General features: G+C 33.2%; 2 protein-coding genes across 2 annotated transcripts; both read left to right on the top strand.

Moving 5' to 3' along the window:
- The first annotated feature begins 6,576 nt into the window (after positions 1 to 6,576).
- On the top strand, positions 6,577 to 10,791 carry LOC148619366 (RING finger protein 151-like). Its single transcript, XM_088579200.1, has 5 exons — positions 6,577 to 6,933; positions 7,292 to 7,400; positions 8,023 to 8,136; positions 8,898 to 9,036; positions 10,556 to 10,791. The coding sequence occupies exons 1-5, from the start codon at positions 6,863 to 6,865 to the stop codon at positions 10,699 to 10,701; spliced, it is 579 nt and encodes a 192-aa protein (XP_088435326.1). The 5' UTR covers positions 6,577 to 6,862; the 3' UTR covers positions 10,702 to 10,791.
- Positions 10,792 to 10,926: 135 nt separating this feature from the next.
- On the top strand, positions 10,927 to 15,652 carry LOC148619365 (uncharacterized). The gene is made up of 6 exons (XM_088579199.1): positions 10,927 to 11,671; positions 12,612 to 12,722; positions 13,173 to 13,248; positions 13,651 to 13,812; positions 14,821 to 14,927; positions 15,507 to 15,652. Exons 1-6 carry the CDS (start codon positions 11,525 to 11,527, stop codon positions 15,558 to 15,560), a joined length of 657 nt encoding a protein of 218 aa, XP_088435325.1. The 5' UTR covers positions 10,927 to 11,524; the 3' UTR covers positions 15,561 to 15,652.
- Positions 15,653 to 15,707: the final 55 nt, after the last annotated feature.

The raw sequence follows: 15,707 nt of genomic DNA, 5'->3' as shown, positions 1-15,707 counted from the left end.
GGCCATTCTCAATTAAAATTTTAATTGCATGATCTGAGTGATGACCAGATATTTCTTTAGTACCTTTAAATTGTATGTCAAGTTCAAAATATTGATGATAAGCATTTCCATGACTGGGGGCCTTGGAAAATCACTGAAGCGTGACGATGTGCAGAAGTCAGTCCCAGGAATCTCCCATTTTAGTTCACATGTGGCCCATGTGAGCTATTGCCATCACTTGTTTGGGGTTGTGACTTTTAGGAATGAGGGTAAAAGGGCTATTTTGATTCAGGTAGTCTTATTTCGCGACAAATAATTGTAATTGTAATTAAATTTCAGAGTTGTATCATGCTTGAATGGTGTGTACACAATTGCCCCCAACTGTTTAAGGTTCGATTTCGTCGTATCAAGCTGCGCCCCACGAGACATTTTACTTTTCTTGGCCGTTTCTTCAGTTTAAGTGTATGGATCTCTAAAAAGTTGTACAGAGGTTCCACTCCACATAATGAAGTGTGGGATGTATTTCAGGGGTTTACCTAAATTTTTCAGGAACTTGTGACTAAGACGAGGCGTAAAAAATAATCATTTTCATAAACTTCAAATGTTCTTATAAAGACTAACATAGAGAATGTGTACACGGTGGCCAATTTAAATATTTTGATATTCATTTCATTATATGAGTCTTTCTCTTCTGCTCAAAATGAACTTCACAAGAAAGGTTTGAAAGCATAAATTACAACAAGAATTCTTACAAATGTAAAAACCAGTCTTCATATGTTTATCCCACCATTAAATCTTTTTACTGTAGTATAATATGGGGTTCATGTGCCAATTTTCTGCGCAATTAAAAAGTTATTCCTATTGATAAGATATATCCACATCTTGTCGCAGAAAGAGTAATCAAGATTCTAGCGGAAGTCAAATTAATGTAATCCAGGGACGAAGACTACACATGGAAAACACACACACACGACAAAAAAACATAAAATAGCCAAAATAATACGAGCAAAGCAACAAAGGTAAATTAGCAACTTGACTCCACTAAAAACTGAGGGGGGCTGGAATTTTCAGTGTTGTAAATATTTTTTTTTCTGCTCTTCTTAAAATTTTTTTTCAATAGCAATTGAATAATGTGCAGGCCGGGATTAGCTACCCCTGCGATAGCACGAGAAATTCGGAGACTCGTGCAGACCGGAAAGTTTCCCCTGTAATAGCACGAGAAAATCTAGGACTTGTGCAGGGAAGCAGCCCGCGTCACAATTATGCATGGGCAATCTAGAGTCTTTAGCCCTTTAGCACCCCAAAATATATCAATTCGACAAGAAGCAATCATTGAGTAAATTCATAATTGCATATTATTGTATATTATATCTAATTAAAATAAGGGGTGACAGGAGACAACCTTGGCGTATTTCTTGTATGTTCATTGAAGGATGGTGAGAGTGTTTAATTGTGGATGACTTGGCATTTGGTGTTTTTGTAGAGTCCTTGGATAATCTTGGAGGTAGATCAGGAGCATCTGATATACATGTATATATTCTCCATTTAAAAGTGGTCAATCTAGGTTTGTTATCACACTGCCATATTTGTCTTTCTCTCGTTTGGATGTGTTGGTCTTCCTACCTACCTATTCCTTGCTTTTGAAGCGAGCTCGTTGATGTAAGTTCTTTTATATCCTGTCTTGTCCTTTATCTTTACTTCTTTCCTAATGCTTATATGTTTGCTCGTCAACCATTCTTTCTTCAATCTTATCTGACCTGGTCAAGTTGTATCTTGACAGACCTACGCTTCTCAGTTGTCTCGATTGTATCGTCAGATAATCATGGCTTGTATTCCTTCTTTGAGAATTAAAGTTCTTCTTGGCATGTGTTGTTATATGTGGATTTTACTCTTTCCTATGTTTGTCTACTGCGCCTCTTCCTTATGTTATACTTCCGTCTTCTAATCTGATCTTGTCTAGTTGCCTTGGTTATCTTGATCTTGAATTTAGCCAACACAAGTTAATGATCGGATGCTATATCAGCACATCGATAAGCTCTAACGGCTGTCATGCTCTTTCTCCATCTTCGGGCGACTATAATGTGGTCTATCTGGTTTCTAGTTTTCATCTCTGTAGATACCCGGTTTTTTTGGGTATATCCTTGTGAGGGAGTTGGCATGTCATACTTCTTTCGTTCTGGAAGCAAAAATTTGCATTCTGAGTTCTCCATTTTCGTTGATGTTACCAAATTCATTCCTTTCCTGTGATGAGTTCTCTCCCTGTGTTATCTTTCAAACTTCGGCATCCATGTCACCCGTTACAATCATGATGCCCCAAGTGTTGTTCGATCTAGGGTAGCTTAGAGCTGGTTGTAAAACTTTTCTTTTGTCTACTTCCTATGCTACGTTGGTAGGAGCGTAGCATTGAATGACTGTTACATTTTGTATCTTTGACATAAATCTTGCCACGTTAAATCTTTCACTCACAGGATTCCATTCGATGAATGATGATTTGGCCTTCACGTTGAGTGAGATTTCTACTCCATGTTGATGGTTGCCATTCTCGTTTGGTGGTCCAGAGTACAGTAGAGTTTGCCCTGAAGATAACATGACCGCTCCAGATGATGTCCATCTAACTTCGTCCCAAAATATCAAGGTTGTAGCGCCCCATTTCTATTGCAGCCTGGACAGTTTTTCCGGTTTCGTATAATGACTCCACGCTCCAGCTTGCAATCATCGAGCCAGTCTTAAGGGAGAAAAGTTTCATCGGCAGATGAAAAATTATAATTAAGTGAAATGGAATATATTTTGTAATACATATACACATATCATAAGTATATTCACGTTGTTGCATTTGCTTCAGATCATATAGCGAAAATATTAATTAGTTTCGTAATTAAATGTATTAAATAAAGGACACACATTCAAAGAACGGTATATACATGTGATGATTTTATCTTCAACAGATAAAAAGTGTTATGGAGTAATATTTATAGTTTAATTGTTCATGAAGATGTGCATTATAAAGGTTTGACCAGAGTCTGCTTTAGTGGTGGTTCTAATAGTTGATAGCATATTCAGGGTCATTAATTATAGAAGACCAGTGCTTTCGTAAAAATACAAGATTGTGTGTAATGGTGGATAATATTTTACAAATGTTAATAACTTATTATTATTTTTTTATTGGCTTTAAATCTGAGAACACACCCTCTGCTAGTGGGCAACACAAGCTGTATATTTTGCAGTCAAGTAACTTTTTAATGAATTAAAACTTTTGAGATTGTGCATTAGGCACATTGGACTACTATTAAGTTTTAAGTGTCGTAAGGTTTCACCCTATTCTATTTGGATTTAATTGCACGTTCTCTAAGAAATTTACTGAGGACTTCGATAACGTATAAGTAAATCTGAGTAGTTCGGGTTCTTATTAGCAATGTTAAATAACATTTGAAGTTGATCTCAAGACCCATTAAAGACAATAAAGCCATCATCTCGGAGCTAATTATGTTGTGCTTGTTTGGGAACTTTTCAGCCATAAAGTTAATAAGTTCTTACGCTTGTATGTCGCATATGTCAGGGCTAGGGACTGTCCTTCTTGCAATTCGCATTAAGAATTAATTCTAATAAAACAAATTATAATATTAGAAGTTCTCACTGCTCAAAAGTATAGCATAGTCTTTTTTTTTTCATTTCAAAGTGAACGTTTTCAGCCGCCTTAATTAGTTCATTACTGATCATGCTTGTATACATGCTTGTCATGTCATAAGTACACAGGAAATTTGTTGTCATTTAGAAACTGTAAAAGTTCCGAGCTGTCTCTTACATAAGTTCCTTGGTCTATAACTATAGATCTAGGTAGCAAAAAAATAGTCAAGAAGTCTACGCAATTTCCACAATAGGAAATAATCGGACGGCATGGTATTCTTATCTTTTCTTTATTGGAGATAATATCTAAATTGGTTATAATGTTGAGTGGTAGTTCGTGTATTTATTTATTTTTTTCATCTTTCTAATAGTTTGTTTAACATACTGGATTAATATAACACAAAAGTCTCTGGATATTTAATTGCTCATTATAACATTATGAAAGCAGGCGCTGAAGGGATGTTGTCACAGATGGAAAGTTGACAATACGAAATGAAAAGTCATCGCGTTTGTCGTATAGTTTGGTCAGTATTGTTCCTTTATCATCGATTTTTTAAGTGTAGGTCAAGATATGAGGCTGACTTCACAGTGTCTGAAGTATGCTTTATCTCAAGTTCTCAAAACTGCAAAAAAATGCACTCTCTGAGAATACAAAAAAAATCGTTGGACTTCAGAGGGGGACAAATGTTGTGATGAAAACTAAATAAGAACCTACATGAATGTCAAATTTAAAACCATCTTTGGAAAAAGAGAAATATCTTTCATTGAAAGGTGGTTCTAAGCTCAGGAGAAACCTGACCAAATTTCGAACATCAGTAATTCAGTACATCATCTTCAAATTGAAACAGGTCATTAAGAACCGAGGACCGGTCTCAACAGTACAAAGGTGAATTACTTATCGTATATCAAAGAATAGACAAGCTTTTTCGAAACGACAGAAGCGTTGCCCCGTGTGGGTCCGGGTGTCAAAAAAAAAATAAGCCCGCAGCAGCACTAAGCTTGTTGTAAAATGCGACTAAATAGTGCTCAGAACTCTTGCCCACAGAGCAACTGGGTTGAATGCCCAAAGTTGCAGAATGGGATACCCCTGGCATGTTACATGCTAGGGTCGTCAGGCTATAATATGGAATACCTGACCGCAAACCATAGTGGTGCAACGTGTTGGGGAAAATGCCACGTTCCTTGCACGTTAAAGAACCCTTCTGTGGTATTCCATTGGAGATGAAATCATTGGGCTCCGCCACAGGAGGCTATTTTGCCCAACCCTACACACCTCTCCCAATTTCCAGTTGCAATCAAAATTTGTTGATTCCATTATCCTTGTGTTCCATCCTATTTTTTATATCATCATTTCATCATCATTTCATGTTAACAGCTGAGATACTGCTATTCAGGCGTTAAATCCCAACAATCAATCAATCATATTTTTTTCGTTCTTTTTATGTTGTATGATACACACATGTACACTGTCCTTCTGCGCTTGACAGTGGGTAGAATGTATCCATGCCTCATATCTTCGATCGCCGTCCTTTAGTGTTATTTGCAGTCAGACTATGCATCATCGTGAGATTTAAGCACTTATGTGCATAGTTGTGATCACTTGTATACCTAATTGCTGCTTTTGCATTTGACACGAGGAGAAACATAGTCCTCCAGGGGCGGAACTAGATACTTTGAAAAGGACCTGTGCCTGCCGGGGTATTTCAAACAAGGGGCTGCTAGCACATTATTTACTATTTTTTGTCAATTTTAAACATGAAAAAGGAAAATTTTCCAATAAAAATGGGGTGCCAACCCCCTGCATCCTCACCTGGATCCTCCAGTGTCATCATATGCCTGTTCTGAAGCTCCATCCCTTGGTATTCCTCTCAGAGCCACGACAATTCGAAATAGTGTAGGGCTCTTTTCATTAGTATAATAGACACATTTTTTATTACTAGTGTATACATAGTGACAATGTAACAGAAATATTTCAAGTTTTACCTATTTACTTCACCCACAGGGGCTTACTCCCACTATCAAATATAACACTACTCGGGCTGAATATTTGATTTTGAATTTACACAAGATTGTCAAATCTTAAAAGAATAACTGTAGTCTGTATTGTCATTGAGTATGTTCTTTGTTGTATGGTAAGCCAAAGTGGACAAAAATCAATATTTTGTAATATTAGAATTTTTTAATATTACAAAATATTTTTTTAATATTAGAAAAGATTTTTTTAATATTAGAAATTAATTTTGTAATGTTAAAAAATCATTTTCTAATATTACAAGTTCCTGATTCAGTAATATTATGAAACATCACACATTTTGTAATATAACAAATTGAATACATTATATTAGAAAATGAATTTGTAATATTAAAAAATCAATTTGCTATATTGCAAAATCATTCACAATTTTTAATGTTACAAAATGATTTTCTAATAATAAAAAATCGTTATTGAATACCACAAATCCATTTTCTAATATTATAAAATCAATTTCTAATATTAAAGAGTCATATTTTAATAATAGAAATTCAAATGTTTTTTAAATATTAAAAAAGTGTTTGTGATATTAGAAATCTAATTTGTTATATTAGAAAATGAATTTGTAATATTAGAAAATGACTTTGTAATATTGAAAAATCATTTTTTTTAATATTAGAAAACATACGTTTTTAATATTACAAAATCATTTTTTTAATATCAGAAAATATTTTTTAATATTATAAATTCATTTGACAAATTCCTTATTTTAATAATATTATAAAAATCACACATTTTGTATTATTACGAATTGACTTTGTAATATTAGAAAATCACTTTGTAATATTTCAAAATGATTTTCTAATATTAAAAAATCGTAATTGAATACATCAAATCCATTATGTAATAAAAGAAAATCGATTTCTAATATTAAAAAAATTGTTTTTTTTTATATTAGAAATTCAATTGAATTTTTAATATTTAAAAATGATTTTTTAATATTAAAAAGTGTTTTGTGATATATAAGAAATCTAATTTGTAATATTAGAAAATGAATTTGCAATATTAAAAATAATTTTTTAATATCAGAAAATACTCATTTTTTTTGTCCACTTTGGCTTGTCATATTGTTATGTCATCAGAATCATGAATTTCAGTATGTAACGTCCATGATTTTCATTTGAAAATTTTCGCCTTTAAAACTTACGTAGTCATTCGGTACCTATCGAGATTTGACCAGGTGGCAAATTCAAAAAGGTAAACAAACTACCGCCTCAATCTTCTTTTATGACCGAGAAGAAAATGACGAAGCGGAAGAGACGAGAAGACAAAACTATTGAAGATGACCAAGAGGAAAGGTAAATCCCGTGATCTTTCACTATACACTACCTGACCACCTGTATTTATATATTTTAATAAAACGTTTCCAGTTGTACTGATAATATTGTAGAGATACGCATGATAAGTGTAAGATCGTATTTTTGTGAGATCGCCATTGCCCGACATTCCCATGAATTGCCTGTCGACCTTAACTCTTCTCTCTCTCTCTCTACAGTGGCATGTGATTGTACATAATCTGATAACTGTGTCATAAAAAAGAAATTAATATTAATTTGCAGTGTCTCTTAAGTCTAAGTACTGTAGCTGATATGAATTTCCAACCAAACATCATGTATTCAATATTTAGACATCACATCTTCGTGATAACTATTTCAGATACTTTTTGAATCCAGAGTCAGTGAGTTCCCATTTATTCTGTTCCATTTGTCAGGATGTTTTTAACGAACCGTACAGAGCACCTTGTGGACATAGCTTTTGCAAAGCGGTCAGTATACTTGTGTATCAAATGTCATGTGAAGAGTACAGAATTTATGTATAATAAGATAGGGATAGGATAATTATAAAGGGTCGGGTCCGTCTCAATGACCATTGATTAACATATACATATAAAACACCTATCAAGGCTTTACTAAGTTCGACATAAAGTTACACACGCACACACATGCAAACGATGCTCCAACAGAGAGGGGATACGACTCTCACAAAAGGAGTTGCCAAATTATCACTTCGAAATGAGAGACTAATGCTGACATCTGTGTCTCGTGCATGGGGTCGAAGCTGTGTGGCATTAACACTAAGCTTAAATATCAATGTCTAATCAAGGAAAATAGGGCAAAAAACCTCATGATTTTTCATTTTGTTTTTTGGTGATAGACAAACACAACCCTTCTCCATGGAGGATGGCTCCTACTATCAAAAATGCAGCCGGACTAGTTCCAATTTCAAATATGCAGCTCTAGTATACACTAGTCGGGCTGCATATTTAATATTTGGAGCAGGCCCTTGTGCCCCCTCTGGTTACTTTTTTTTGGCAAATATGAACAATCACGCTAAATTTTCTTTCTTATGAATTATCACCTAAAACATTTAATTTGTTTGGTTTCTAGTGTATTAAAGCCTGGTTACGTAATAGCAATACATGTCCGGAGGATAGGAAAAAATTACAGTTCTATCAAATGCACCACGACTTCATTGTAGAGAACATTATTGGTGATCAGATGGTAAGGTATCTGTAATTCAATACGGCCCGTGCAGGTCCGGGTGTCAAAAGAATAGGCCTGCAGCAGCGCACATTCCTCGCACGTTAAAGAACCCTGCTGTGGTATTCGATAGGAGTAGGAACCTTTGCGCTCCGCCACTGGAGGCTAAATTGCCCGACCCTAACCATCCCTCCTTTTTTTCTAGAGGCAACCAAAATTTGTTGACCCTATTATCCTTGTGTCCCATCCCTCTTTTCATTTCATCATCAGCATTTCATGTTCGTCGCCTGAATATAGCTGAAATATTGCTGCTCGAGCGTTAAACCCCAACAACCAATCAATCAATTATAATTCAATACACATATCAAAAGTATGTTACAATTTGTGAACTGTTTTAGGTAGAAACTTTCGTTGAATTCTAATTTAAATATGATGGATAAGAAGACCAGTAGTGACACATTTTCTTCTATTTGTGAACTTCTTTACGTTCAAAGTGAAGCGAGAAAGAAAGGGAAAAATTGTATTCCCCTGTAATTCAACATCATTATTAAAGGTTCGGCTCCGTGTATCACATAGCTCTAAAGTTAGGTCTTTTTAATATTTAGATTTCAATTTTACGACCTTCAGAGCTACGAGTTGGCAGCTACTCCTCACATTGTCCCACTGGTTCATGTATTTATCAAGTTTAAATCGCTACTTATACTGAACATCCAGTCTTCAAACTTACTAAGCCTCGTTTTATCTTGATAATTTCCGCATTTACAAGCAAGCTATAATTTTAGGTAACTTGTCCATTCCGAAAATCAGGATGTGATTACATCGGACAATTACAGCTGCTGAAGTCACATAAGAAATCCTGTGATTTTAATCCCAGTAATCTGCCGGATTTTTTAAAACAGAAAGAAAAAGACAGCACCCCAGGTATTCATTTTTGTATGACAAGTTAGTTTGGTTTTTTGTTATTCAGCCTTATCTTAGATTATTGAATGCACGACACGAACGAACACCTGTTTTAAAACTAGCTTGTCCTGAATAATAAACGATACAATATTTTCGTGGCATTAAGTTCACGTGAAAAAAAAATTATGTTCTATATCAAATACCTATGCGAGCTCACGGTGGACAATAAATAAGCAAATGCCTTAGGATGGAGACGTTGTCTGAATATAGCTGAAATATTGCTGCTCGGACGTTAAACCCCAACAAACATAGGATGGAGACTAAGCGAAGATCAAAAAGACACAACAAGCAACTACGTATCCAGCAACAATGACAAGCCAAAGTGGGCAAAAATGAGCATTTTCTAATATTAAAAACAATGTAATATAATATTACTAAATCAGGAATTTGTAATGTTAGAAAATGAATTTGTAATATTAGAAAATATAAGTGTTTTCTAATAGTAAAAAAATGATTTTTTAATATTACAAATTCTTTTTTGAATATTACAAATTAGATTTCTTATCATCACAAAACACTTTTTAATATTAAAAAATGTGACTGATTTTCTAATATTAAAAATTCAATTTGTAATATTACAAAATGTGTTATATTTTATAATATTACTAAATCAGGAATTTGTAATATTAGAAAATGAATTTGTAATATTAGAAAATATAAGTGTTTTCTAATATTAAAAAAAATGATTTTTTAATATTACAAATTCATTTTCTAATATTACAAATTAGATTTTTAATATCACGAAACATTTTTTTAATATTAAAAATTCAATTGAATTTCTACATTAAAAAACGATTTTTTAATGTGAGAAATTGATTTTCTAATATTAGAAAATGGGTTTGTGGTATTCAGTTGCGATTTTTTAATATTAGAAAATCATTTTGTAATATTAATAAATGCGACTGATTTTGCAATATTGCAAAGGGATTTTCTAATATTACAAACTCAATTTCTAATATTACAAATTCATTTTCTAACATTACAAATTCATTTTTTAATATTACAAAATATGTGATATTTTATAAAATTACTGAATCAGGAATTTGTAATATTAGAAAATGAATTTCTAATATTAAAAAATATTTCCTGATATTAAAAAAATGATTTTGTAATATTAAAAATTCATTTTCTAATATTACAAAATATTGATTTTTGTTCACTTTGGCTGGCCATAAGCAACGGACAGAGAGCATGATAGAGTTAGTCAGAAAATGTATATTTTTATGGAAATTCGCTGAATTAGTTGTACAGAGTATTCAATTGTGTTAACATACACCAAAAACCAAGTTTACAAAATGTCATGATAGAGTTAGTCAGAAAATGATCCAAGAGCAACTCTAAAAACTGTGTTCTAAAAATGAAGAGTTTTGCTAATGGGGAGACAACTCATGTCTCTGAAATTCACCGAATTAGTTGTACAGAGTATTCAATTATGTGAACAGACACTAGTAATCTTTTTGCATTACACTTGTGCTTGTAGAAGTGGGCCCTGTGGATGATGATGTCCTGCCGTCTCCAGCTAAGCCATCATTAATGATGAGACTATTCCGTTCTGGTGACAGCCAGAAATCTCTCCTAAAAACCATGTTCGAAGAAAAAGAAAACTTGCCAATTGACTTAACATAAATAATTGGATTGTTTTTATTTTACATTTGTTTGTTTTTAATGGGTCTGTTTTAAAATAAATTAGTTACTTTGGTACTGTTAGTTCTTAAATGCATGCCTTCATTTACTTCGAACTTTGATTTTACGCTTTTGTCTTGTAATCTAATGTTATGACAATATCAATGAATGTGTAAAAAGGGTTTAATATTTAAATAGACAAAGAAGGGTTGCAAGAAACCAAGACTACTTGCTGACGCGCCCCTAATATTTTTTTACAATGCCTGTTTGGTTGTCTCAGGACCAGAAGCATTCATGATCAACAATATGTGAGTTCAGGCCAACCTAAAACTTTGTATTGCGTTCATTTCTATGGTATCTTAAGTTTGCCCGAAGAGGGCATTAGAATACAAATGTTCACTCGTCAATGAGATACAACATTACATGTACTACCGATCCTGACTTTGGGTTCAAGTAAATCTACCTATTGTGATATAGGTACATAAATAAAAATCCAGCGACATTTCAAACACTGAAAGACTCCCGATACCATACACAATTCACATTAAAATTATGAGACCAAGAAAGTGATATTATCTTCAGCCTGTTGAAGTTGGTCAGGAGATTGTGGAAGTAGAAGACGTAAGCAAATGTTTTCAAAACAAAGCAAGGCAAGGTTCGTACATAAGGAAAGTTTTCATATGCTGATATCAGTGACTGTGTTGAAGAGTGAAATTAAACTAATTCCAAATTTGCTGAAAACAACACGTTTAGTAGATAAGGATTACATTGATAAGATAGAGCAGAATTTCAATTTTCACCAATTGCACTGTTCGTTTTACGCTCCATGATCATGTTAGTTCTTTCATTACTTGCATCTATCCTCAGTTTGTCCTTAGGACAGAAATGTTGTGTGCCCGCTCAGTGGGAGGGAATGGAGGGTACAGTTCTAGCTGTATCACAGGATAATACAGATGATCCAACTATTGTTACTGTGAGTTCTATATAAAAATTTTATTTATGTTTTCCACCCAAAGAACGGAAAAATGTTTCTATTCAATATCAAAGCTGCTATTAGAAACAAAATAAGTTAACTGGCTTACAAGTGTTAAAGTAACATGCAATCCATAAAATTTCAGATACTGCCAATAGTAACCCGATTCAAAATTCAGAATAACCGATCGGACAAACGATGATTTTGTCTACAATTGCCATACATTTTACGTTACTATAGTCCTATCTGTATTTTGAAAAAAAACCTTGTACTTATCTCCCAAGGAATTCAACCAAATCAAGAAAGATGACTCTTGCAATATGCAAATTGTATATCAATCTATATACTATTTTTTTTTATCTCATAAGAGCAACAACCGAATGACAAACTAAGACTGGTTTGTGGCTTGCAATTACATGTACTTCTGAATTACAAAAAGAAGTGAAATGTGTGCGTTTTTACGTGCATGTATAACCCCATGTCTGATATTTTAGTACACAGCCACGTTTTCAAGTCAGAGAGGTCCAACAGTAATAGTGATGCTTACGAAAAATGCTAAATATTTTTTGGTGAAAAATATTAGTTTACCTCAGAAAAAAATTTCTCAGACACTTCATAGCCCAAATCCAAAATGATAAGTTTAACCAGTAAAATCGGTTAAAATGCATTGTAAAATTTCCCCCATTTATTAAATATCCAAGTAAAACTGTTTTCTTTTCACCACTATTTTCTATGTCAAGAGTCGTGGTTTTCTAGGTGACTTTATAAATGCATCCCAGTAATATACAGGTCTTCAAAATTTCCACAAAATTTGATTTCGCACAATGCTAAACTAACCCTCTCTTCTTTGCAATCGTAAACCGAGGCAAGACGGACGGACACAGAGATCGGTATATCACGAAGATATCAGTTACTGTTTTCATATGTCTTCCAATTACAGGGAAGTATAGGAATGTCCTATGACGCCATCAATAGGCGTGTAGCTGCTATGATGTACATGTCAACAGGTGGATTTACTACTAGTGTTGGTGTTATTCTTAATTACGCTCAGGTCTGTAGTCTACGATTCTTTCATCTCTAACAAGAAATAAATGTAAATTGTTACTTGAGTAATTTCCCATAAACCTTCCTTGCTACACCATTCAAGAATCGGATGTGGGGTTGGGTGGGCATCAAAGAAAATGTGGGATCAAGGCTCTTGCCTTAAAGCCTTAACGAAAATATTTGTCTCCTTGATTTATTTGTTTCAGTAATGGATATAATTATTCTCTTTACCAATTAGAATGTTTTCCATAAATAAAATTTAGCGCCAAATAACATGAAAAAAAGTTCCACAGATTTGAACCTTTTAAAATTAGAGTGTTGACATGACTTAATACTTGTAAAAGGGAAAGAATGAAAAGCACAGCATACAAAGTGCCTTGGTATTTCTAAAACAGTATTAAATCAGGAATACTTTTTATGAGGAGTACTCTCAGTACATCTGATCCTTGTATTGTAGGGAATCCAATACACAGTAAGCGGGAACAACTGTACAAGAACACCACTACCTCCATTTAAGGCAAACTGCATTCCAAGTATGTTAGAGTTCTATACATAAATAGACCAAGACATTTGTTTGAAGTTTGTTTTGGCCAAAATATTTATGCTTGTTCAACATGGTCTACACTGGGGGAAAAGGGGTAGGAGAGAAAAATGTGAAAAAAAACCACTTGTGACAATATTACAATGCTACATAAAGAATCACTTGATCATTTTTGAAATATATTGCTTTCTGAGTATTTTTCAATGTTTTAATATAAAAAGTAACTTGAAGTAAAAACCATTTCAATTTCTCAAGAGAAATTCCCCTAGGATCAGCTTGTCCCCTATACAGACAAATACAAAAATGCTTTAGTAAGCATTTGAAAAAAACACTCCTTATCCAAGTCACTCTTGGTGTAAGGTATAATAACAAAGCCTACTGGTATATATTGAAGGTGATGCTGTCCTGAGTAAGTCAGGTTACTATGGTCCACCAAACAATAAACTGATGGTAAACTCCTATGACTACAAAAGGGGACAGTTAGATGTATCAGTTACTGTAACAGCTAATTCATGTGTTCCTGTTGGTGAAGTAGTTACAGGACAAACAGATGCAGGTAAAATCACTTACAGATCATTTATTTAACAAAGGGCTTATGAAATGGGTTTTCAGTGATGCAACATAAAATACTAGGTTGCCTTCCAAATGTTTTAAAGTAACTAAATAACAGTAATTCAATAGGTCCATTGGACTAAAGGCCTTGTTTTACTTAATTTGATCTAGTCAAGTAATAACAAAAAATCTGTGAGTGTTGGCTCTTTTCAATCAAAGAAAATTAACAAAGTCCTGGATAAATAGGAAGTTGTTGAATTTTTCCAAAAATATATCCCACCATATGGCATACCATCAGAAAGAATGTGATAGCCAATTTTTAGAGTGTACATAATATTACAAGCAAAATCTCCATTATTAACATTGTCAAAATTAAGCTGACTTTTCCATTATTTTGTCAACAAAATTACTCACAAGATTGTGCCATAAAGAGTGGATTTTTTTCAGCCATTAAATTTTTGACTAAGGTTCATTGCAAACTCAACTAAGTTAAAAGTAGGGCTCACCAAATTTATGTCAAAAAATCTATTTAATTTGGCAGGTTTTATTATACCTCTTTACCAAATTCTTCTGTAAAAAGATTCTATGATATTACATATCCTGTGAAAGTACTATTGTTTGTGTGGAACCAATTTTCATGGTTCTCACAAGTAAGCCAAACCACGAAATTTGGTTCTCAACGAAAAGGAGATTTCCATTGATGTGTATACTGATAATCACAAAACCACAAATTCAAGAATCTACTAACGTGTGTTTCTCCCTAATCCACGAAAATTGGTATCCACAAATTGAAGAACTTTCACAGTATAGAAATAAAAAGTACAAACCAAAACTGATGAAAGGAGACTTAATCTAAAATGCTTATTGAATGTCCCAATACCTAGTCTGTAAGTTAGTTATCTTAGTAACTTTTTTGGAAGAGAAAAGGTCTCGAATAACACCTAAAATTGTAAAAAATTGATTATACATTTATCTTTCTTTAATGCATAATTTAAATATTTTTTTCTTTCAGAATTTGTAGTGCAGAGTATAGGTTTCAGTAACATCACCGCTGGGATTAATAACATGAATGCTTTTAATATACCAACTAGCTGTGTCAATAGTCCAATGGTTCAAGTGGTATGTATATACTTCACTTGTCTTTAATAATTGCAATGTTTTTTTTTTCATTATTGGAGACATTTTTGAAATATTTGGTACATATTTTTCATTTTTTTTCTTTTATCATGGAGAAAAAAATGTGACTGGTAATAACCATAATGAACGAACTTGTAATGTGTACACCACTGAAGTAATATCCCATAACATCAAATTATAATTAGTTCTGAAATGTATTTTTAAGATATGCACACAATAATTCCAGAATTTACATTTTTTTATACTGTTGTGTAATAATTACATCAACATATATATACCACAAGAAAGTCAGGAAAAATCGAAAATTTTTCAAAAACATATATTATAAAGATTGTATGTAATTACTACGACAGCGTAGTATGGACATGAATGACTCTACTAATGAGACTGCTATAATCCTTATAATGCAAGGTGTACGGAGGAAATACTCTTGAGATATTATAACTGGAACCACAACCATAGATAAAACACCATTTTATAAAGTCTTAATTTTGGGTTTTCTGCATTAAATCAATTGTATCTTGAGTAGGAAATCAAAAATAAACTTCTGTTTCTTTTCAGAATATGAATCCAATGGTGGCTAAAGTTCTAAGAAGGTACCTGCATTTATACTAAAATCACAGCTCAGTCGGGTTAAATGCGACTAAATACTCAGGAAAACATTTTTGTGACACTACATCATCAAATAAAGCTTATATACAAATCAACTCTGCCTAAACCAATCATTTGATCTTTCTTTAATTTGGGATACTTGAAAGTAAC

The sequence above is a fragment of the Perna viridis genome, chromosome 4 (genome assembly GCF_037379345.1).
Source record: "Perna viridis isolate PV_CMFRI_1.1 ecotype Kerala chromosome 4, ASM3737934v1, whole genome shotgun sequence".
NCBI lineage: Eukaryota > Metazoa > Mollusca > Bivalvia > Mytilida > Mytilidae > Perna > Perna viridis.
The sequence above is the reverse complement of the archived record's forward strand: the minus strand, read 5'-3'. Positions and strand labels throughout refer to the sequence as shown.

Bases quoted from the DNA above. Each gene is read 5' to 3' on its own strand.
- LOC148619365 (XM_088579199.1), top strand. From the start codon at position 11,525: ATGATCATGTTAGTTCTTTCATTACTTGCATCTATCCTCAGTTTGTCC. The intron at 11,672-12,611 runs GTGAGTTCTATA...TTCCAATTACAG, and splicing joins ATGATCCAACTATTGTTACT to GGAAGTATAGGAATGTCCTA. The intron at 12,723-13,172 runs GTCTGTAGTCTA...CTTGTATTGTAG, and splicing joins TTATTCTTAATTACGCTCAG to GGAATCCAATACACAGTAAG.
- LOC148619366 (XM_088579200.1), top strand. From the start codon at position 6,863: ATGACCGAGAAGAAAATGACGAAGCGGAAGAGACGAGAAGACAAAACT. The intron at 7,401-8,022 runs GTCAGTATACTT...TTTGGTTTCTAG, and splicing joins GACATAGCTTTTGCAAAGCG to TGTATTAAAGCCTGGTTACG. The intron at 9,037-10,555 runs GTATTCATTTTT...TTGTGCTTGTAG, and splicing joins AGAAAAAGACAGCACCCCAG to AAGTGGGCCCTGTGGATGAT.